Consider the following 26425-nt stretch of genomic DNA (forward strand, 5'->3'; position numbering starts at 1 on the left):
GTTCGGGTCACTACAGTACCTACCCGTTAAATAAATTTCGTCCCGAAATTTTAAGCAGTTGGAGGTGTTGACGTATCTTCTGGAAATTAATGCGGGTATTTCTTCTTCATCTGATCTTCATGCTCCCATGTGAACTTGGGTCCTCTACGAGCATTCATTCGAACCTTAACAATCGGTATCTTGTTTTGTTTAAGTCTCTTAACCTCACGATCCATTATTTTGACGGGTTCTTCAATGAATTGAAGTTTTTCATTGATTTGGATTTCGTCCAACGGAATAGTGATATCTTCTTTAGCAAAACATTTCTTCAAATTTGAGATGTGGAAAGTGTTATGTACAGCCGCGAGTTGTTGAGGTAGCTCCAGTTGGTAAGCTACTGGTCCGACATGATCTATAATCTTGAATGGTCCAATGTACCTTGGATTTAGTTTCCCCCGTTTACCAAATCGAACAACGCCTTTCCAAGGTGAAACCTTAAGAATGACCATTTCTCCAATTTCAAACTCTATATCTTTTCTTTTACTGTCCGCGTAGCTCTTTTGTCGACTCTGGGCGGTTTTCAATCTTTATTGAATTTGGATGATTTTCTCGGTAGTTTCTTGTATTATCTCCGGACCCGTAATCTGTCTATCCTCCACCTCACTCCAAAAAATCGGAGACCTGCACTTTCTACCATAAAGTGCTTCAAACTGCGCCATCTCAATGCTTGAATGGTAGCTGTTGTTGTAGGAAAATTCTGCTAACGGTAGATGTCGATCCCAACTGTTTCCGAAATCAATAACACAAGCTCGTAGCATGTCTTCAAGCGTTTATATGATCCTTTCGCTCTGCCCATCAGTTTGTGGATGATAGGCAGTACTCATGTCTAGACGAGTTCCCAATGCTTGCTGTAATGTCTGCCAGAATCTTGAAATAAATCTGCCATCCCTATCAGAGATAATAGAGATTGGTATTCCATGTCTGGAGACGACTTCCTTCAAATACAGTTGTGCTAACTTCTCCATCTTGTCATCTTCTCTTATTGGCAGGAAGTGTGCTAACTTGGTGAGATGATCAACTATTACCCAAATAGTATCATAACCACTTGCAGTCCTTGGCAATTTAGTGATGAAATCCATGGTAATGTTTTCCCATTTCCATTTCGGGATTTCGGGTTGTTGAAGTAGACCTAATGGTTTCTGATGCTCAGCTTTGACCTTAGAACACGTCAAACATTCTCCTACATATTTAGCAATATCGGCTTTCATACCTGGCCACCAAAAATGTTTCTTAAGATCCTTGTACATCTTCCCAGTTCCAGGATGTATTGAGTATCTGGTTTTATGAGCTTCTCTAAGTACCATTTCTCTCATATCTCCAAATTTGGGTACCCAAATTCTTTCAGCCCTATACCGGGTTCCGTCTTCCCGAATATTAAGATGCTTCTCCGATCCTTTGGGTATTTCATCCTTTGAATTTCCCTCTTTTAAAACTCCTTGTTGCGCCTCCTTTATTTGAGTAGTAAGGTTAGTGTGAATCATTAAATTCATAGATTTTACTCGAATGGGTTCTCTATCCTTTCTGCTCAAGGCGTCGGCTACCACATTTGCCTTCCCTGAGTGGTAACGAATCTCAAAGTCGTAATCATTCAACAATTCAATCCACCTACGCTGCCTCATATTCAGTTGTTTCTAATTAAATATGTGTTGAAGACTTTTGTGGTCGGTATATATAATACTTTTGACCCCATATAAGTAGTGCCTCCAAGTCTTTAATGCAAAAACAACCGCGCCTAATTCCAAATCATGCGTCGTATAATTTTGCTCGTGAATCTTCAATTGTCTAGACGCATAAGCAATCACCTTCGTCCGTTGCATTAATACACAACCGAGACCTTGCTTTGATGCGTCACAATAAATCACAAAATCATCATTCCCTTCAGGCAATGACAATATAGGTGCCGTAGTTAGCTTTTTCTTCAATAATTGAAACGCCTTCTCTTGTTCATCCTTCCATTCAAATTTCTTCCCTTTATGCGTTAATGCAGTCAAGGGTTTTGCTATTTTGGAGAAATCTTGGATGAATCTTCTGTAGTAACCAGCCAGTCCTAAAAATTGACGTATATGCTTCAGAGTTTTTGGGGTTTTCCACTTTTCAACGGTTTCGATCTTTGCCGGGTCCACCTGGATACCTTCTTTGTTCACTATGTGACCGAGGAATTGAACTTCTTCCAACCAAAATGCACACTTTGAAAACTTAGCGTACAGTTTTTCTTTCCTCAATACTTCTAGCACTTTTCTCAAATGTTCTTCGTGCTCTTGATCATTCTTTGAGTAAATAAGTATGTCATCGATGAAAACAATGACAAACTTGTCAAGATATGGCCCACACACTCGGTTCATAAGGTCCATGAACACAGCTGGTGCGTTAGTCAATCCAAACAGCATAACCATAAACTCGTAATGACCATAACGCGTCCTAAAAGCAGTTTTTGGAATATCATCCTCCTTTACTCACATTTGATGATATCCAGAACGTAAATCGATCTTCGAATAAACCGACGAGCCTTGTAGTTGATCAAATAAGTCGTCAATTCTCGGCAGTGGATAATGGTTTTTGATGGTAAGTTTGTTCAACTCTCTGTAGTCAATACACAACCTAAATGTACCATCCTTCTTCTTGACAAACAAAACAGGAGCTCCCCATGGTGATGTGCTTGGTCGAATGAAACCACGTTCTAATAGTTCTTGCTGTTGGCTTTGCAGTTCTTTCATCTCACTGGGTGCGTGTCTATAAGGAGCACGAGCTATTGGTGCAGCTCCTGGTACAAGATCTATTTGAAATTCAACAGATCGATGTGTAGGTAGTCCCGGTAATTCTTTCGGAAATACATCGGGAAATTCTTTTGCGATGGGAACATCATTGATGCTCTTTTCTTCAGTTTGTACTTTCTCGACGTGTGCTAGAACAGCATAGCAACCTTTTCTTATTAGTTTTTGTGCCTTCAAATTACTAATAAGATGTAGCTTCATGTTGCCCTTTTCTCCGTACACCATTAAGGGTTCTCCTTCTTCTCGTACAATGCGAATTGCATTTTTATAACATACGATCTCTGCTTTCACCTTCTTCAGCCAGTCCATGCCAACTATTACATCAAAACTCGCTAACTCTACTGGTATCAAATCAATCTTAAATATTTCGCTACCCAGTTTAATTTCTTGATTCCGGCATATATTATCTGCTGAAATTAATTTACCGTTTGCTAATTCGAGTAAAAATTTACTATCCAACAGCGTCAATGGACAACTTAATTTAGCACAAAATCTCTACTCATATAGCTTCTATCCGCACCCGAATCAAATAAAACGTAAGCAGATTTATTGTCAATAAGAAACGTACCCGTAACAAGCTCCGGGTCTTCCTGTGCCTCTGCCGCATTAATATTGAAAACTCTTCCGCGGCCTTGTCCATTCGTGTTCTACTGGTTCGGGCAATTTCTAATAATGTGGCCCGGTTTTCCACATTTATAACAAACTACATTGGCATAACTTGCTCCGACACTACTTGCTCCGCCATTACTCGTTCCGACACCATTTGTTCCTTTCGTTCTGTTAACCCCTGGTCCGTAGACCTCACACTTCGCCGCGCTGTGACCATTTCTTTTACACTTGTTGCAAAATTTGGTGCAGAACCCCGAGTGATACTTTTCACACCTTTGGCATAGCTGCTTCTGATTGTTGTTGTTGTTGCGGTTGTTATTGTTGTTAGGATGATTGTTGTAGTTGCTGTTGTTGTTGTTGTTGTTATTGTTGTTGTTGTTGTTGTTGTTGTTGTTGGGCCGTTTGTTGTAGTTGTGATTGATGTTGCTATTGTTGGGATAGTTGTTGCGATTATCGTTGTAGTTGTTGTTGTTGTTGTATTGGTGATTCTTATCACCGTTTTCCTCCCACTTTCTTTTGACTTGCTTCACATTGGCCTCTTCAGTCGTCTGTTCTTTAATTCTTTCCTCAATCTGGTTCACTAGTTTGTGAGCCATTCTACATGCCTGTTGTATGGAGGCGGGCTCGTGTGAACTTATATCTTCTTGGATTCTTTCCGGTAATCCTTTCACAAACGCGTCGATCTTCTCTTCCTCATCTTCGAACGCTCCCGGACACAATAGGCACAATTCTGTGAATCGTCTTTCGTACGTGGTAATATCAAATCCTTGGGTTCGTAACCCTCTAAGTTCTGTCTTGAGCTAATTGACCTCGGTTCTGGGACGGTACTTCTCGTTCATCAAGTGCTTGAATGCTGACCACGGTAGTGCGTACGCATCATCTTGTCCCACTTGCTCTAGATAGGTATTCCACCATGTTAACACAGAACCTGTGAAGCTATGCGTAGCGTACTTCACTTTATCCTCTTCAGTACACTTACTTATGGCAAACACCGATTCGACCTTCTCGGTCCACCGTTTCAATCCGATCGGTCCTTCGGTTCCATCAAATTCCAAAGGTTTGCTGGCAGTGAATTCTTTGTAGGTGCATCCTATACGATTTCCTGTACTGCTAGATCCAAGGTTATTATTGGTATGTAGTGCAGCCTGTACTGCGGCTTTGTTTGAAGCTAGAAAAGTACGGAATTCCTCTTCATTCATATTCACGGTGTGTCGAGTAGTCGGTGCCATTTCCTTCAAAATAGTAAAATGGAATAAGTTAATCATACAGAATATTAAGAGTAGTTAATAGTATTTCGTAGCATAATATGAACTCATTTATAAAAGCTTTTTCTTCATATTAGCGTTTTATAAGTTTAAATTCGGGTAGTACCTACCCGTTAAGTTCATACTTAGTAGCTAATATACAATTCAACTACTACAATTCTATATGAAAAACTGATTATAATAATATTTTGCGTTCAAACTTTTATACAATATTTTACAAACTTACAATACCGCTTATTTTACATAAAGCATGAAATATAGCACACAATAACTTTGATACAAGATAGTTGTGAAGATAATTCTAGCTAGTACACAAGTTGTTCAGCAAAGGCAATAAAGACACGTAATTCATACGTCCAGAAACAAGTCATGCATTCTGGTTTTATTAGGACTACTTCCCATCCTTGGTCTTGTGGAACATAACCGTTATGGCCGTTGATAAGACATCGTGTTGTAACATCGTCAAAGGGATGAGGGTTACGTAATGACCAACAGTCTCGTAATAACCTAAAAACCTCATTTCTTACCCCAATTAACGACTCCGTCACTTATGGGAACGTTTTGTTTAATAGTTGTAGCCCGATGTTCTTTTTCTCACTTTGGTGAGAAGCGAACATTACTAACCCGTAAGCATAGCATGCTTCTTTATGTTGCATGTTAGCCGCTTTTTCTAAATCATAAAGTCCTATATTCGGATACATTGAGTCAAAATAATTTCTTAACCCGTTGCGTAAAATAGCATTTGGGTTCCCCGCAATATATGCGTCAAAGTAAACACATCGTAACATATAGGTTTCCCAATGTGATATCCCCCATCTTTCAAACGAAAGTCTCTTATAAACCAAGACATTCTTGGAACGTTCTTCGAATGTCTTACAAACTGATTTCGCCGTAAATAGTTGTGCCGAAGAATTCTGACCGACTCTAGACAAGATTTCATCAATCATGTCTCCGGTTAGGTCTCTTAAAATATTGGGTTATCTATCCATTTTGTGTTTTTATACTGTAAAATAGACAAGAGTTAGATTCATAAAAAAATACTTATTAGTACAAGCAATTTTTACATATATCATAAAGCATAAGCACACTATATTACATATATTACACCACACGAATACAACTATATTATTTCGACTCGCTCGTTTCTTCTTCTTCAGTTTTGGTTCGTTTTGCCAAGTTTCTAGGGATATATGATGTTCCCCTAATACGAGCTGTCGTTTTCCACAACGGTTTAGAAAAACCTGGTGGTTTAGAGGTTCCCGGGTCATTGTTACAACTTAAGGGCTTCGGGGGTTGACGATACATATAAAGTTCATCGGGGTTGGAATTAGATTTCTCTATTTTTATGCCCTTTCCCTTATTATTTTCTTTTGCCTTTTTAAATTCAGTTGGGGTAATTTCTATAACATCATCGGAATTCTCGTCGGAATCCGATTCATCGGAGAATTGGTAATCCTCCCAATATTTTTCTTCCTTGGCGGAAACACCATTGACCATAATTAACCTTGGTCGGTTGGTTGATGATTTTGTTTTACTTAACCGTTTTATTATTTCCCCCACCGGTTCTATTTCCTCTTCCGGTTCTGATTCTTCTTCCGGTTCTGATTCTTCTTCGGGTTCTTCTTCGGGAACTTGTGAATCAGTCCAATATATATTCGACTCTTCATTATTATTAGGTGAGTCAATGGAATTTGTGCTAGAAGTAGACATCTATCACACAATATCAAACATGTTAAGAGATTAATATATCACATAATATATACATGTTAATAATATATAGTTTCCAACAAAAATGTTAAGCAATCATTTTTAAAGAAAACACGGTCGAAGTCCAGACTCACTAATGCATCCTAACAAACTCGATAAGACACACTAATGCAAATTTTCTGGTTCTCTAAGACCAACGCTCGGATACCAACTTAAATGTCCCGTTCTTATTGATTAAAAACGTTCCATATTAATTGATTTCGTTGCGAGGTTTTGACCTCTATATGAGACGTTTTTCAACGACTGCATTCATTTTTAAAACAAACCATAACCTTTATTTCATAAATAAAGGTTTAAAAAGCTTTACGTAGATTATCAAATAATGATAATCTAAAATATCCTGTTTACTCACGACCATTACATAATGGTTTACAATACAAATATTTTACATCGAAATCAGTTTCTTGAATGCAGTTTTTACACAATATCATACAAACATGGACTTCAAATCGTGTCCTTATTTTAGTATGCAACAGCGGAAGCTTTTAATATTCACCTGAGAATAAACATGCTTTAAACATCAACAAAAATGTTGGTGAGTTATAGGTTTAACCTATATATATCAAATCGTAACAATAGACCACAAGATTTCATATTTCAATACACATCTCATACATAGAGATAAAAATCATTCATATGGTGAACACCTGGTAACCGACATTAACAAGATGCATATATAAGAATATCCCCATCATTCCGGGACACCCTTCGGATATGATATAAATTTTGAAGTACTAAAGCATCCGGTACTTTGGATGGGGTTTGTTAGGCCCAATAGATCTATCTTTATGATTCGCGTCAATTAGGGTGTCTGTTCCCTAATTCTTAGATTACCAGACTAAAAAGGGGCATATTCAATTTCGATCATTCAACCATATAATGTAGTTTCAATTACTTGTGTCTATTTCGTAAAACAGTTATAAAAATTGCGCATGTATTCTCAGCCCAAAAATATATATTGCAAAAGCATTTAAAAAGGGATTAATGAAACTCACTTTCACAGATTTTTACTTCGTCGGGAAGTAAGACTTGGCCACTGGTTGATTCACGAACCTATAACAATATATACATATATATCAAAGTATGTTCAAAATATATTTACCACACTTTTAATATATTTTGATGTTTTAAGTTTATTAAGTCAGCTGTTCTCGTTAGTAACCTACAACTAGTTGTCCACAGTTAGATGTACAGAAATAAATCGATAAATATTATCTTGAATCAATCCACGACCTAGTGTATACGTATCTCAGTATTGATCACAACTCAAACTATATATATTTTGGAATCAACCTCAACCCTGTATAGCTAACTCCAACATTCACATATAGAGTGTCTATGGTTGTTCCGAAATATATATAGATGTGTCGACATGATAGGTCGAAACATTTTATACGTGTCTATGGTATCTCAAGATTACATAATATACAATACAAGTTGATTAAGTTATGGTTGGAATAGATTTGTTACCAATTTTCACGTAGCTAAAATGAGAAAAATTATCCAATCTTGTTTTACCCATAACTTCTTCATTTTAAATCCGTTTTGAGTGAATCAAATTGCTATGGTTTCATATTGAACTCTATTTTATGAATCTAAACAGAAAAAGTATAGGTTTATAGTCAGAAAAATAAGTTACAAGTCATTTTTGTAAAGGTAGTCATTTCAGTCGAAAGAACGACGTCTAGATGACCATTTTAGAAAACATACTTCCACTTTGAGTTTAACCATAGTTTTTGGATATAGTTTCATGTTCATAATAAAAATCATTTTCCCAGAATAAAAACTTTTAAATCAAAGTTTTTCATAGTTTTTAATTAACTAACCCAAAACAGCCCGCGGTGTTGCTACGACGGCGTAAATCCGATTTTACTGTGTTTTTCGTGTTTCCAGGTTTTAAATCATTAAGTTAGCATATCATATAGATATAGAACATGTGTTTAGTTGATTTTAAAAGTCAAGTTAGAAGGATTAACTTTTATTTGCGAACAAGTTTAGAATTAACTAAACTATGTTCTAGTGATTACAAGTTTAAACCTTCGAATAAGATAGCTTTATATGTATGAATCGAATGATGTTATGAACATCATTACTACCTCAAGTTCCTTGGATAAACCTACTGGAAATGAGAAAAATAGATCTAGCTTCAAAGGATCCTTGGATGGCTTGAAAGTTCTTGAAGCAGAATCATGACACGAAAACAATTTCAGATAAGATTTCCACTCGAAATAAGATTGTTATAGTTATAGAAATTGAATTAAAGTTTGAATATGATTATTACCTTGTATTAGAAAGATAACCTACTGTAAGTAACAAAGGTTTCTTGATCTTGGATGATTACTTGGAATGGATTTAGAAAACTTGAAAGTAAACTTGCAATCATTAGTCGTTAAGTCATCGTTAGTCGTTACATGTAAATGTTGTTTTGAAACCTTTAGGTTAACGATCTTGTTGAATGTTGTTAACCCATTGTTTATTATAACAAATGAGATGTTAAATTGTTATATTATCATGATATTATGATATATAATATATCTTAGTATGATATATATACAGTTAAATGTCGTTACAACGATAATCGTTACATATATGTCTCGTTTCGAAATCATTAAGTTAGTAGTCTTATTTTTACATATGTATTTCATTGTTAATACACTTAATAATATATTTACTTATCATTTAACATAATTAACCAAGTGTATCAATATCTTAATATGATTCATATGTACCTAGTAAGACATTGTTATAACGATAATCGTTATATATATCGTTTTCGAGTTTCTTAAATTAATAGTCTCATTTTTATGTATATAACTCATTGTTAAAATACCTAATGAGATACATACTTATAATAAAATCATGTTAACTATATATATAACCATATATATGTCATCGTATAGTTTTTACAAGTTTTAACGTTCGTGAATCACCGGTCAACTTGGGTGGTCAATTGTCTATATGAAACCTATTTCAATTAATCAAGTCTTTACAAGTTTGATTGCTTAACATGTTAGAAACACTTAATCATGTAAATAACAATTTCATTTAATATATATATAAACATGGAAAAGTTCGGGTCACTACACTTACCAAAAACCTTAAGAAAGAATGATGCAATTTGGGTTGTAGTAGATCGTGTCACAAAGTCATCTCACTTCTTAGCTATTCGTGAGACGTACTCTGCTGGTCAGTTGGCAAAAAAATTTCCAGAAAGAGATTGTCAGACTTCATGGCACTCCGACGTCAATTGTTTCGGACAGAGATCCTCGTTTTACCTCCCAATTTTGAAAAGGGTTTCAGAAAGCTTTTGGCACGAAGTTGAAATACAGCACATCATTTCACCCACAGACAGATGGTCAGTCAGAAAGGACTATTCAAACTTTAGAAGATATGTTGAGGGTTTGTACTTTAGAATGGACAGGAAGTTGGGACGATTATCTTTGCTTGGTTGAATTTGCGTATAATAATAGTTGGCATGCAAGTATTGTGTAGTGACCCGAACTTTTCCATGTTTATATATATTAATTGAGATTGATATTTACATGATTAAATGTTTCCAACATGTTAAGCAATCAAACTTGTTAAGACTTGATTAATTGAAATATGTTTCATATAGACAATTGACCACCCAAGTTGACCGGTGATTCACGAACGTTAAAACTTGTAAAAACTATATGATGACATATATATGGATATATATATAGTAAACATGATACTATGATAAGTAAACATATCATTAAGTATATTAAAAATGAACTACATATGTAAAAACAAGACTACTAACTTAATGATTTTTAAACGAGATATATATGTAACGATTATCATTGTAAAGACATTTAATGTATATATATCATATTAAGAGATATTCATACATGATAATATCATGATAATATAATAATTTAAAATCTCATTTGATATTATAAACATTGGGTTAACAACATTTAACAAGATCGTTAACCTAAAGGTTTCAAAACAACACTTACATGTAACGACTAACGATGACTTAACGACTCAGTTAAAATGTATATACATGTAGTGTTTTAATATGTATTTATACAATTTTGAAAGACTTCAATACACTTATCAAAATACTTCTACTTAACAAAAATGCTTACAATTACATCCTCGTTCAGTTTCATCAACAATTCTACTCGTATGCACCCGTATTCGTACTCGTACAATACACAGCTTTTAGATGTATGTACTATTGGTATATACACTACAATGATCAGCTCTTAGCAGCCCATGTGAGTCACCTAACACATGTAGGAACCATAATTTGGCAACTAGCATGAAATATCTCATAAAATTACAAAAATATGAGTAATCATTCATGACTTATTTACATGAAAACAAAATTACATATCCTTTATATCTAATCCATACACCAACTACCAAAAACACCTACAAACACTTTCATTCTTCAATTTTCTTCATCTAATTAATCTCTCTCAAGTTCTATCTTCAAGTTCTAAGTGTTCTTCATATATTCTACAAGTTCTAGTTACATAAAATCAAGAATACTTTCAAGTTTGCTAGCTCACTTCCAATCTTGTAAGGTGATCATCCAACCTCAAGAAATCTTTGTTTCTTACAGTAGGTTATCATTCTAATACAAGGTAATAATCATATTCAAACTTTGGTTCAATTTCTATAACTATAACAATCTTATTTCAAGTGATGATCTTACTTGAACTTGTTTTCGTGTCATGATTCTGCTTCAAGAACTTCGAGCCATCCAAGGATCCGTTGAAGCTAGATCTATTTTTCTCTTTTCCAGTAGATTTATCCAAGGAACTTAAGGTAGTAATGATGTTCATAACATCATTCGATTCATACATATAAAGCTATCTTATTCGAAGGTTTAAACTTGTAATCACTAGAACATAGTTTAGTTAATTCTAAACTTGTTCGCAAACAAAAGTTAATCCTTCTAACTTTACTTTTAAAATCAACTAAACACATGTTCTATATCTATATGATATGCTAACTTAATGATTTAAAACCTGGAAACACGAAAAACACCGTAAAACCGGATTTACGCCGTCGTAGTAACACCGCGGGCTGTTTTGGGTTAGTTAATTAAAAACTATGATAAACTTTGATTTAAAAGTTGTTATTCTGAGAAAATGATTTTTATTATGAACATGAAACTATATCCAAAAATTATGGTTAAACTCAAAGTGGAAGTATGTTTTCTAAAATGGTCATCTAGACGTCGTTCTTTCGATTGAAATGATTACCTTTACAAAAATGACTTGTAACTTATTTTTCCGACTATAAACCTATACTTTTTCTGTTTAGATTCATAAAATAGAGTTCAATATGAAACCATAGCAATTTGATTCACTCAAAACGGATTTAAAATGAAGAAGTTATGGGTAAAACAAGATTGGATAATTTTTCTCATTTTAGCTACGTGAAAATTGGTAACAAATCTATTCCAACCATAACTTAATCAACTTGTATTGTATATTATGTAATCTTGAGATACCATAGACACGTATACAATGTTTCGACCTATCATGTCGACACATCTATATATATTTCGGAACAACCATAGACACTCTATATGTGAATGTTGGATTCCAAAATATATATAGTTTTAGTTGTGATCAATACTGAGATACGTATACACTGGGTCGTGGATTGATTCAAGATAATATTTATCGATTTATTTCTGTACATCTAACTGTGGACAACTAGTTGTAGGTTACTAACGAGGACAGCTGACTTAATAAACTTAAAACATCAAAATATATTAAAAGTGTTGTAAATATATTTTGAACATACTTTGATATATATGTATATATTGTTATAGGTTCGTGAATCAACCAGTGGCCAAGTCTTACTTCCCGACGAAGTAAAAATCTGTGAAAGTGAGTTATAGTCCCACTTTTAAAATCTAATACTTTTGGGATGAGAATACATGCAGGTTTTATAAATGATTTACAAAATAGACACAAGTACGTGAAACTACATTCTATGGTTGAATTATCGAAATCGAATATGCCCCTTGTTATTAAGTCTGGTAAGCTAAGAATTAGGGAACAGACACCCTAATTGACGCGAATCCTAAAGATAGATCTATTGGGCCTAACAAACCCCATCCAAAGTACCAGATGCTTTAGTACTTCGAAATTTATATCATATCCGAAGGGTGTCCCGGAATGATGGGGATATTCTTATATATGCATCTTGTTAATGACGGTTACCAGGTGTTCACCATATGAATGATTTTTATCTCTATGTATGGGATGTGTATTGAAATATGAAATCTTGTGGTCTATTATTATGATTTGATATATATAGGTTAAACCTATAACTCACCAACATTTTTGTTGACGTTTTAAGCATGTTTATTCTCAGGTGATTATTAAGAGCTTCCGCTGTCGCATACTTAAATAAGGACGAGATTTGGAGTCCATGCTTGTATGATATTGTGTAAAAACTGCATTCAAGAAACTTATTTTGTTGTAACATATTTGTATTGTAAACCATTATGTAATGGTCGTGTGTAAACAGGATATTTTAGATTATCATTATTTGATAATCTACGTAAAGCTTTTTAAAACCTTTATCTATGAAATAAAGGTTATGGTTTGTTTTAAAAATGAATGCAGTCTTTGAAAAACGTCACATATAGAGGTCAAAACCTCGCAACGAAATCAATTAATATGGAACGTTTTTAATCAATAAGAACGGGACATTTCAGTTGGTATCCGAGCGTTGGTCTTAGAGAACCAGAATTTTGCATTAGTGTGTCTTATCGAGTTTGTTAGGATGCATTAGTGAGTCTGGACTTCGACCGTATTTACTTGAAAAATGATTGCTTAACAAATTTTGTTGGAAACTATATATTTTTAACATGTGAATATTATGTGATATATTAATCTCTTAACGCGTTTGATATTATGTGATAGATGTCTACCTCTAGAGCAAGTCCCATTGACTCACCTAATAATAATGAAGAGTCAAATGTAAATTGGAATGATTCGTGGACTGATTCACAAGTTCCCGAAGAGGAACCGGAAGAAGAGTCGGAACTGGAAGAAGAATCGGAACCGGAAGAAGAATCGGAACCGGATGAAGAAATAGAACCGGTGGGGGAAATAATAAAACGGTTAAGTAAAAGAAAATCCTCAACCAACCGACCAAGGTTAATTATGGTCAATGGTGTTTCCGCCAAGGAAGCAAAATATTGGGAGGATTACCAATTCTCCGATGAATCGGATTCCGACGAGAATTCCGATGATGTTATAGAAATTACCCCAACTAAATTTAAAAAGTCAAAAGAAAATAATAAGGGAAAGGGCATAAAAATAGAGAAATCTAATTCCAACCCCGATGAACTTTATATGTATCGTCAACCCCCAAAGTCCTTAAGTTGTAACAATGACCCGGGAACCTCTAAACCACCAGGTTTTTCTAAACCAATGTGGAAAACGATGGCTCGTATTAGGGGAACATCATATATCCCTAGAAACTTGGCAAAACGAACCAAAACCGAAGAAAAAGAAACAAGCGAGTCAGAATAAGATAGTTGTATTCGTCTGGTGTAATATATGTAATATAGTGTGCTTATGCTTTATGATATATGTAAAAATTGCTTGTATTAATAAGTATTTTTTTTTAATCTAACTCTTGTCTATTTTACAGTATAAAAACACAAAATGGATAGACAACCCAATATTTTAAGAGACCTACCCGGAGACATGATTGATGAAATCTTGTCTAGAGTCGGTCAGAATTCTTCGGCACAACTATTTAAGGCGAGATCAGTTTGTAAGACATTCGAAGAACGTTCCAAGAATGCCTTGGTTTATAAAAGGCTTTCGTTCGAAAGATGGGGGATATCACATTGGGAAATCCATAAGTTACGATGTGTTTACTTTGACGCATATATTGCGGGGAACCCAAATGCTATTTTACGCAATGGGTTAAGAAATTATTTTGACTCAATATATCCGAATATTGGACTTCGTGATTTAGAAAAAGCGGCTAACATGCAACATAAAGAAGCATGTTATGCTTACGGATTAGTAATGTTCGCTTCTCACCAAAGTGAGAACAAGAAGATCGGGCTACAACTATTAAATAAAACGTTTCCACAAGTGACGGAGTCGGTAATTGGGGTAAGAAATGAGGTTTTTAGATTGTTACGGGACTGTAGGACATTACGTAACCCTCGTCCCTTTGACGATGTTACAACACGCTGTCTTATCAACGGCCATAACGGTTATGTTCCACAAGACCAAGGATGGGAAGTAATCCTAGTAAAACCAGAATGCATGACTTGTTTCTGGACGTATGAATTACGTGTCTTTATTGCCTTTGCTGAACGACTTGTGTACTAGCTAGAATTATCTTCACAACTATCTTGTATCAAATTTATTGTGTGCTATATTTCATGCTATATGTAAAATAAGCGGTATTGTAAGTTTGTAAAATAATGTGTAAAAATTTGAACGCGAAATATTATTATAATCAGTTTTTCATATAGAATTGTAGTAGTTGAATTGTATATTAGCTACTAAGTATGAACTTAACGGGTAGGTACTACCCGAATTTAAACTTATAAAACGCTAATATGAAGAAAAAGCTTTTATAAATGAGTTCATATTATGCTACGAAATACTATTAACTACTCTTAATATTCTGTATGATTAACTTGTTCCATTTGACTATTTTGAAGGAAATGGCACCGACTACTCGACACACCGTGAATATGAATGAAGAGGAATTCCGTACTTTTCTAGCTTCAAACATAGCCGCAGTACAGGCTGCGCTACATACCAACAATAACCTTGGATCTAGCAGTACAGGAAATCGTGTAGGATGCACCTACAAAGAATTCACTGCCTGCAAACCTTTGGAATTTGATGGAACCGAAGGACCGATCGGATTGAAACGGTGGACCGAGAAGGCCGAATCGGTGTTTGCCATAAGTAAGTGTACTGAAGAGGACAAAGTGAAGTACGCTACGCATACTTTCACAGGTTCTGCGTTAACATGGTGGAATACCTATCTAGAGCAAGTGGGACAAGACGATGCGACGCACTACCGTGGTCAGCATTCAAGCACTTGATGAACGAGAAGTACCGTCCCAGAACCGAGGTCAATAAGCTCAAGACAGAACTTAGAGGGTTACGAACCCAAGGATTTGATATTACCACGTACGAAAGACGATTCACAGAATTGTGTCTATTGTGTCCGGGAGCATTCGAAGATGAGGAAGAGAAGATCGACGCGTTTGTGAAAGGATTACCGGAAAGAATCCAAGAAGATATAAGTTCACACGAGCCCGCCTCCATACAACAGGCATGTAGAATGGCTCACAAACTAGTGAACCAGATTGAAGAAAGAATTAAAGAACAGACTGCTGAAGAGGCCAATGTGAAGCAAGTCAAAAGAAAGTGGGAAGAAAACGGTGATAAGAATCACCAATACAACAACAACAGCAATTACAATAATAATCGCAACAATTATCCCAACAATCGCAACATCAATCGCAACTACAACAAACGGCCCAACAACAAAAACAACAACAACAACAGCAACTACGACAATCATCCCAACAACAATAATAACTGCAACAACAACAACAATCAGAAGCAGCTATGCCAAAGGTGTGAAAAGTATCACTCGGGGTTCTGCACCAAATTTTGCAAAAAGTGTAAAAGAAATGGTCATAGCGCGGCGAAGTGTGAGGTCTACGGACCAGGGGTTAATAGAACGAAAGGAACAAATGGTGTCGGAACGAGTAATGGCGGAGCAAGTAGTGTCGGAGCAAGTTATGCCAATGTAGTTTGTTATAAATGTGGAAAACCGGGCCACATTATTAGAAATTGCCCGAACCAGGAGAACACGAATGGACAAGGCCGCGGATGAGTTTTCAATATTAATGCGGCAGAGGCACAGGAAGACCCGGAGCTTGTTATGGGTACGTTTCTTATTGACAATAAATCTGCTTACGTTTTATTTGATTCGGGTGCGGATAGAAGCTATATGAGTAGAGATTTTTGTGCTAAATTAAGTTGTCCATTGACGCCTTTGGATAGTAAATTTTTACTCGAATTAGCAAATGGTAAATTAATTTCAGCAGATAATATATGTCGGAATCGAGAAATTAAACTGGTTAGCGAAAAATTTAAGATTGATTTGATACCAGTAGAGTTAGGGAGTTTTGATGTGATAATCGTTATGGACTGGTTGAAAGAAGTGAAAGCAGAGATCGTTTGTTACAAAAATGCAATTCGAATTATACGAGAAAAAGGAAAACCCTTAATGGTGTACGGAGAAAAGGGCAACACGAAGCTACATCTTATTAGTAATTTGAAGGCACAAAAACTAATAAGAAAAGGTTGCTATGCTGTTCTAGCACACGTCGAGAAAGTACAAACTGAAGAAAAGAGCATCAATGATGTTCCCATTGCAAAAGAATTTCCCGATGTATTTTCGAAAGAATTACCGGGATTACCCCCACATCGATCCGTTGAATTTCAAATAGATCTTATACCAGGAGCTGCACCAATAGCTCGTGCTCCTTACAGACTCGCACCCAGCGAGATGAAAGAACTGTAAAGCCAATTACAAGAACTTTTAGAGCGTGGTTTCATTCGACCAAGCACATCACCGTGGGGAGCTCCTGTTTTGTTTGTCAAGAAGAAAGATGGTACATTCAGGTTGTGTATCGACTACCGAGAGTTGAACAAACTTACCATCAAGAACCGCTACCCACTACCGAGAATCGACGACTTATTTGATCAACTACAAGGCTCGTCTGTTTATTCAAAGATTGACTTACGTTCCGGGTATCATCAAATGCGGGTGAAAGAAGATGATATTCCAAAGACTGCTTTCAGAACACGTTACGGTCATTACGAGTTTATGGTCATGCCGTTTGGTTTAACTAATGCACCAGCTGTGTTCATGGACCTTATGAACCGAGTGTGTGGACCATACCTTGACAAGTTTGTCATTGTTTTCATTGATGACATACTTATTTACTCAAAGAATGACCAAGAACACGGTGAACATTTGAGAAAGGTGTTAGAAGTATTGAGGAAGGAAGAATTGTACGATAAGTTTTCAAAGTGTGCATTTTGGTTGGAAGAAGTTCAATTCCTCGGTCACATAGTGAACAAAGAAGGTATTAAGGTGGATCCGGCAAAGATAGAAACTGTTGAAAAGTGGGAAACCCCGAAAACTCCGAAACACATACGCCAGTTTTTAGGACTAGCTGGTTACTACAGAAGGTTCATCCAAGACTTTTCCAGAATAGCAAAACCCTTGACTGTATTAACGCATAAAGGGAAGAAATTTGAATGGAATGATGAACAAGAGAAAGCGTTTTAGTTATTGAAGAAAAAGCTAACTACGGCCCCTATATTATCATTGCCTGAAGGGAATGATGATTTTGTGATTTATTGTGACGCATCAAAGCAAGGTCTCGGTTGTGTATTAATGCAACGAACGAAGGTGATTGCTTATGCGTCTAGACAATTGAAGATTCACGAACAAAATTATACGACGCATGATTTGGAATTAGGCGCGGTTGTTTTTGCATTAAAGACTTGGAGGCACTACGTATATGGGGTCAAAAGTATTATATATACCGACCACAAAAGTCTTCAACACATATTTAATCAGAAACAACTGAATATGAGGCAGCGTAGGTGGATTGAATTATTGAATGATTACGACTTTGAGATTCGTTACCACCTGGGGAAGGCAAATGTGGTAGTCGATGCCTTAAGCAGGAAGGACAGAGAACCCATTCGAGTAAAATCTATGAATATAATGATTCATAATAACCTTACTACTCAAATAAAGGAGGCGCAACAAGGAGTTTTAAAAAAGGGAAATTTAAAGGATGAAATACCCAAAGGATCGGAGAAGCATCTTAATATTCGGGAAGACGGAACCCGGTATAGGGCTGAAAGGATTTGGGTACCAAAATTTGGAGATATGAGAGAAATGGTACTTAGAGAAGCTCATAAAACCAGATACTCAATACATCCTGGAACAGGGAAGATGTACAAGGATCTCAAGAAACATTTTTGGTGGCCGGGTATGAAAGCCGATGTTGCTAAATACGTAGGAGAATGTTTGACGTGTTCTAAGGTCAAAGCTGAGCATCAGAAACCATCAGGTCTACTTCAACAACCCGAAATCCCGGAATGGAAATGGGAAAACATTACCATGGATTTCATCACTAAATTGCCAAGGACTGCAAGTGGTTTTGATACTATTTGGGTAATAGTTGATCGTCTCACCAAATCAGCACACTTCCTGCCAATAAGAGAAGATGACAAGATGGAGAAGTTAGCACGACTGTATTTGAAGGAAGTCGTCTCCAGACATGGAATACCAATCTCTATTATCTCTGATAGGGATGGCAGATTTATTTCAAGATTCTGGCAGACATTACAGCAAGCATTAGGAACTCGTCTAGACATGAGTACTGCCTATCATCCACAAACTGATGGGCAGAGCGAAAGGACTATACAAACGCTTGAAGACATGCTACGAGCATGTGTTATTGATTTCGGAAACAGTTGGGATCGACATCTACCGTTAGCAGAATTTTCCTACAACAACAGCTACCATTCAAGCATTGAGATGGCGCCGTTTGAAGCACTTTATGGTAGAAAGTGCAGGTCTCCGATTTGTTGGAGTGAAGTGGGGGATAGACAGATTACGGGTCCGGAGATTATACAAGAAACTACCGAGAAGATCATCCAAATTCAACAACGGTTGAAAACCGCCCAAAGTCGACAAAAGAGCTACGCTGACATTAAAAGAAAAGATATAGAATTTGAAATTGGAGAGATGGTCATGCTTAAAGTTGCACCTTGGAAAGGCATTGTTCGATTTGGTAAACGAGGGAAATTAAATCCAAGGTATATTGGACCATTCAAGATTATTGATCGTGTCGGACCAGTAGCTTACCGACTTGAGTTACCTCAACAACTCGCGGCTGTACATAACACTTTCCACGTCTCGAATTTGAAGAAATGTTTTGCTAAAGAAGATCTCACTATTCCGTTAGATGAAATCCAAATCAACGAAAAACTTCAATTCATCGAAGAACCCGTCGAAATAATGGATCGTGAGGTTAAAAGACTTAAGCAAAACAAGATACCAATTGTTAAGGTTCGATGGAATGCTCGTAGAGGACTCGAGTTCACCTGGGAGCGTGAAGATCAGATGAAGAAGAAATACCCGCATCTATTTCCAGAAGATTCGTCAACACCTTCAACAGCTTAAAATTTTGGGACGAAATTTATTTAACGGGTAGGTACTGTAGTGACCCGAACTTTTCCATGTTTATATATATTAATTGAGATTGATATTTACATGATTAAATGTTTCCAACATGTTAAGCAATCAAACTTGTTAAGACTTGATTAATTGAAATATGTTTCATATAGACAATTGACCACCCAAGTTGACCGGTGATTCACGAACGTTAAAACTTGTAAAAACTATATGATGACATATATATGGATATATATATAGTTAACATGATACTATGATAAGCAAACATATCATTAAGTATATTAACAATGAACTACATATGTAAAAACAAGACTACTAACTTAATGATTTTTAAACGAGATATATATGTAACGATTATCGTTGTAAAGACATTTAATGTATATATATCATATTAAGAGATATTCATACATGATAATATCATGATAATATAATAATTTAAAATCTCATTTGATATTATAAACATTGGGTTAACAACATTTAACAAGATCGTTAACCTAAAGGTTTCAAAACAACACTTACATGTAACGACTAACGATGACTTAACGACTCAGTTAAAATGTATATACATGTAGTGTTTTAATATGTATTTATACACTTTTGAAAGACTTCAATACACTTATCAAAATACTTCTACTTAACAAAAATGCTTACAATTACATCCTCGTTCAGTTTCATCAACAATTCTACTCGTATGCACCCGTATTCGTACTCGTACAATACACAGCTTTTAGATGTATGTACTATTGGTATATACACTCCAATGATCAGCTCTTAGCAGCCCATGTGAGTCACCTAACACATGTGGGAACCATCATTTGGCAACTAGCATGAAATATCTCATAAAATTACAAAAATATGAGTAATCATTCATGACTTATTTACATGAAAACAAAATAACATATGCTTTATATCTAATCCATACACCAACGACCAAAAACAACTACAAACACTTTCATTCTTCAATTTTCTTCATCTAATTGATCTCTCTCAAGTTCTATCTTCAAGTTCTAAGTGTTCTTCATATATTCTACAAGTTCTAGTTACATAAAATCAAGAATACTTTCAAGTTTGCTAGCTCACTTCCAATCTTGTAAGGTGATCATCCAACCTCAAGAAATCTTTGTTTCTTACAGTAGATTATCATTCTAATACAAGGTAATAATCATATTCAAAGTTTGGTTCAATTTCTATAACTATAACAATCTTATTTCAAGTGATGATCTTACTTGAACTTGTTTTCGTGTCATGATTCTGCTTCAAGAACTTCGAGCCATCCAAGGATCCGTTGAAGCTAGATCCATTTTTCTCTTTTCCAGTAGGTTTATCCAAGGAACTTAAGGTAGTAATGATGTTCATAACATCATTCGATTCATACATATAAAGCTATCTTATTCGAAGGTTTAAATTTGTAATCACTAGAACATAGTTTAGTTAATTCTAAACTTGTTCGCAAACAAAAGTTAATCCTTCTAACTTGACTTTTAAAATCAACTAAACACATGTTCTATATCTATATGATATGCTAACTTAATGATTTAAAACCTGGAAACACGAAAAACACCGTAAAACCGGATTTACGCCGTCGTAGTAACACCGCGGGCTGTTTTGGGTTAGTAAATTAAAAACTATGATAAACTTTGATTTAAAAGTTGTTATTCTGAGAAAATGATTTTTATTATGAACATGAAACTATATCCAAAAATTATGGTTAAACTCAAAGTGGAAGTATGTTTTCTAAAATGGTCATCTAGACGTCGTTCTTTCGATTGAAATGACTACCTTTACAAAAATGACTTGTAACTTATTTTTCCGACTATAAACCTATACTTTTTCTATTTAGATTCATAAAATAGAGTTCAATATGAAACCTTAGCAATTTCATTCACTCAAAACGGATTTAAAATGAAGAAGTTATGGGTAAAACAAGATTGGATAATTTTTCACATTTTAGCTACGTGAAAATTGGTAACAAATCTATTCCAACCATAACTTAATCAACTTGTATTGTATATTATGTAATCTTGAGATACCATAGACACGTATACAATGTTTCGACCTATCATGTCGACACATCTATATATATTTCGGAACAACCATAGACACTCTATATGTGAATGTTGGAGTTAGCTATACAGGGTTGAGGTTGATTCCAAAATATATATAGTTTGAGTTGTGATCAATACTGAGATACGTATACACTGGGTCGTGGATTGATTCAAGATAATATTTATCGATTTATTTCTGTACATCTAACTGTGGACAACTAGTTGTAGGTTACTAACGAGGACAGCTGACTTAATAAACTTAAAACATCAAAATATATTAAAAGTGTTGTAAATATATTTTGAACATACTTTGATATATATGTATATATTGTTATAGGTTCGTGAATCAACCAGTGGCCAAGTCTTACTTCCCGACGAAGTAAAAATCTGTGAAAGTGAGTTATAGTCCCACTTTTAAAATCTAATACTTTTGGGATGAGAATACATGCAGGTTTTATAAATGATTTACAAAATAGACACAAGTACGTGAAACTACATTCTATATTTGAATTATCGAAATCGAATATGCCCCTTGTTATTAAGTCTGGTAATCTAAGAATTAGGGAACAGACACCCTAATTGACGCGAATCCTAAAGATAGATCTATTGGGCCTAACAAACCCCATCCAAAGTACCGGATGCTTTAGTACTTCGAAATTTATATCATATCCGAAGGGTGTCCCGGAATGATGGGGATATTCTTATATATGCATCTTGTTAATGTCGGTTACCAGGTGTTCACCATATGAATGATTTTTATCTCTATGTATGGGATGTGTATTGAAATATGAATTTTGTGGTCTATTATTATGATTTGATATATATAGGTTAAACCTATAACTCACCAACATTACGTTTTAAGCATGTTTATTCTCAGGTGATTATTAAGAGCTTCCTCTGTTGCATACTTAAATAAGGACGAGATTTGGAGTCCATGCTTGTAGGATATTGTGTAAAAACTGCATTCAAGAAACTTATTTTGTTGTAACATATTTGTATTGTAAACCATTATGTAATGGTCGTGTGTAAACAGGATATTTTAGATTATCATTATTTGATAATCTACGTAAAGCTTTTTAAAACCTTTATCTATGAAATAAAGGTTATGGTTTGTTTTAAAAATGAATGCAGTCTTTGAAAACGTCTCATATAGAGGTCAAAACCTCGCAACGAAATCAATTAATATGGAACGTTTTTAATCAATAAGAACGGAACATTTCATATTGGTATGGCACCCTTCGAGATATTGTATGGACGGAAATGTAGAGCCCCTATATGTTGGAACGAACCCGGTGAAAAGGTGGAATTGGCAAAGGAAAAGTTGAAAGAGGCTCGTACCCGTCAGAAGAGTTATGCTGACAAGCATCGCAAGGCACTCGAGTTTAAAATCGGTGAACATGTTTTTCTTAAAGTTTCTCCTAATAAAGGCATCCGTCGTTTTGGCATAAAAGGAAAACTCAGTCCGCGATTCATTGGTCCTTTTGAAATCTTAAAAAGAGTAGGTGAAGTCTATTACCGTCTGGCACTACCCCCGGCTTTGTCTCATGTTCATAATCTGTTTCACGTGTGTAGTTTACGAGGCTATAACTACTCTCCACTTCATGTCGTTCAATATCCACTTCATAAGATCCGAGAAGACTTGTCATGTGAAGAGGATGCACAAGAAATTCTAGCTCGTGAGGAAAGAGTACTTCGAAATAAAGTAATTCATTATGTTAAATTGTTGTGGAGAAATCACCCGGAGCGTGTGGCCACATGGGAACTTGAGGAGTCCATTCGTGAACGTTACCCATTTCTATTTACCTAAGGTCAGATCTCGTATATCAAAAATTAAAAGTCTGTATAAATAAACTTTACAATAATCGATTTCGAGGACGAAATCATTTTTAGGGGGAGATGTTATAATAACCCGAACGAAATCATACTTATAGATTTTGTAATTATTTAATTAATATGTATGAACCTAAACGAATTAAAACAAAATAAATAAATAAAATAAAGTAACACTACGTAGCTTATTAGAAGGATGTAGTTGGTTTTTTTAAATGTAAGTATCAAATTGAGAAATTAAGAAACTCATATGTGGACCCTCTAACTCTCCTCACCACTCAAACCCTCCAACCCTTATCCCTCCTATCCCCCACCATCTCATAAACATACCTCCCTTCTCATCTATATATACTTACATATGTCTTTAACCAATTTCACATGAAAGATAAAATAAAATACTCAATAATTTATTATGTAAAGCAAAGGAAAACAAATAGTGCATGCAGAAGCTGCAAGTTAGCAAAAATAATTCAGCTTTCAACTCTTAGAAGAAAAGGTATACCACAAAACCAAACATAAAGAGTATTATTTATTACGAGTAGTTGTTAATCTAGACTTATCATCTATACATATACGTATTTACATGTTTTTCAAATCGTAGAAACAAATGAAAACGTTAAAATTGGTATTATGGCAAAAAGGACATCAAAACTTAAAATTTAAATTGGGTTTTGTTCGCATAAAACGGAAGAGAATATCGATGCAGCATGATTTTATTTTCAAGTTACAACTAAGTCCCATAGACTACATATATTATTACAAATAAGATTACTAGTTTCATATATTTAGTTTCATATATTTACATATTACTCCTTAATATATGGTAAAACAATTTAATAGATGGGTTGTTCGAGTTAAACAGTGAGACGAGAAACTTGTATTGAAACTAGACCTTGTAAAGATACAATATTATTACTAGCTAATCAAATAAAGGCTGTGAGAAAATTTATAAACTAATATGAAGGTATATATTTAATTGAAACTTGGTATATATTAACATTTTAAAAATAGAACTTTTAAAAATTAGATGCTAAGTTTAGTTAAATTATTTTATGTAGTCATTGTTAAGGATATTGGAGGATCGTTCTGACCATTTGAACTTTACACATTAATCAAGGTACGGATGTCCGTACTTTTCTTTCAGCGATATCTTGATCCGTTTCTTTAATTATATTGTTATCACTATCATTATCGTTATCTCTTATGTGTTATGATTCTATATATATGAGTTGGACTAATTGAGATTTAAATTGTTGTGGTGACTTTTGAGAAAACATTTTTGAGAAAAATGATTTTTGAGAAAAATGGTTTTTGAGAAAAACTCTTGTGCGAAAATGATTTTTGGTAAACTTGGTGAATTTATTTATATCGTGCATTCATAATTCATTTCATTAGGTTCCATATGTACGGGGAACATAATTCTGGTGTTGGTTGGTATGTTCATTGTACTACCATAGAACCCTAGATTGTAGATAGGAGTTAGGTATACCGAGTCAACTACCTGTGGATGTACCACAGGCTTCTCATTGTGGCAACCAGTGACTTGGCACTAATCGTGACAGTGCGGTTTATCACGGCGTCTCCACTTTATTATATTTGCTCGTGGGAGAGCATTTAGTTTATTTGGGAGGCGTATGGATGCATCCTAGGATATGTTATGATATGATATGTGTAGAGCGGTTGTGTTGTTTAGTGCCATACACACCTTCTGATTAGGGGAACCACCTGGAGTCATGACCAGTGTGTTTTTGCGCAATATGTGATATTATCTGGCACCGTGGGCGCAATTCTGATATTCTATTTTGTAGGTGTACTCGGTATAAAATATCCCAATCCTTCGTTGCTTCAGCCTTTATTTCATTACTCTGGTGTTGTGGTGTTAATCGATGGAGAATTTTATAAAATAAAATATACTTATTATTCCGTTCACTCTTATCCTTTGAAATATTACCGTTATTATTATATTATTGTTTATATTTGTCAACATCTGCGCACTTAGCGAGTAGCTCAGCCGCATTTTCTTTTCTTTTGGCAGGTAATCAGGGTAAGCTGGGATGAGCGTGAGAGCTTCAAGATATGAAGATGCTCAAACGAAGGGATACTGTCATACCCCCAAATAGGGCCGGGGGTAAATATGACTTCACATTATCACAACATAAGTATATAAGCGAGAACGACTCTAAATGAGACGTTTTATTAAATTAATAATTTAATTGCAGCGGAAACGAAATAATGTTTTACATGATAATCCTAAATGTAATTTGTATTTGTAAATGCTAAGACATAAATATGTGGACTTCAATGCATCAGCTAGCAAGCAACATAGGGCAGCACATAAGCTAATCTTCTTCACCTGAGACAAACATGCTTAAAAATGTCAACACAATGGTTGAGTGAACATCATAGGTTTATATAATCAATACAGTTTAGACCACAAGATTTAGTTTAAAACATCAAAATATCAATATGCCATGAGTTATAATATCGAGCTAAACATAAGCCCCTGACACTGTGTGTGTGTCGGTAATCATTATTATGTACCCCTTGACGATCGGTAAAAGGGTAGAGACGTCACTCTCAATAGGCCTACTCACAATAATTAAGCTTGCAACATTTCAATTACAGCAATTAACGATATTATGGTGGGAATTTGCATGTAAGAATACAAGTTAACAAAGTCTCATGAAGTTGCATATCAAAAAGTTTAGGCACTTGTCTCTAAATTGTAAATCATTTCAAAAGCAAGCATGTGTCTCACCTCAAGATTTGTAAAATACATTAAAATATGTAAAAACGGGGCTATGAAGTTCACCTT

The 26425-nt window shown here is 35.1% G+C and overlaps 1 protein-coding gene and 1 long non-coding RNA gene across 2 annotated transcripts; both read left to right on the forward strand.

Annotated features, from left to right (window-relative positions):
• The first annotated feature begins 23008 nt into the window (after positions 1–23008).
• LOC139901046 (uncharacterized) lies at positions 23009–23587 on the forward strand. The gene has a single exon (XM_071883787.1). It carries the CDS (start codon positions 23009–23011, stop codon positions 23585–23587), a length of 579 nt encoding a protein of 192 aa, XP_071739888.1.
• Positions 23588–24402: 815 nt separating this feature from the next.
• On the forward strand, positions 24403–25912 carry LOC139897420 (uncharacterized). The gene is made up of 2 exons (XR_011776565.1): positions 24403–24727; positions 25646–25912. It is a non-coding gene; the product is annotated as an uncharacterized lncRNA (long non-coding RNA).
• The last annotated feature ends 513 nt before the right edge of the window (positions 25913–26425 follow it).

Source organism: Rutidosis leptorrhynchoides, chromosome 3 (assembly GCF_046630445.1).
Source record: "Rutidosis leptorrhynchoides isolate AG116_Rl617_1_P2 chromosome 3, CSIRO_AGI_Rlap_v1, whole genome shotgun sequence".
NCBI lineage: Eukaryota > Viridiplantae > Streptophyta > Magnoliopsida > Asterales > Asteraceae > Rutidosis > Rutidosis leptorrhynchoides.

Excerpts from the sequence above, each read along its gene's own strand:
- LOC139901046 (XM_071883787.1), top strand. The coding sequence starts at position 23,009 with ATGGCACCCTTCGAGATATTGTATGGACGGAAATGTAGAGCCCCTATA.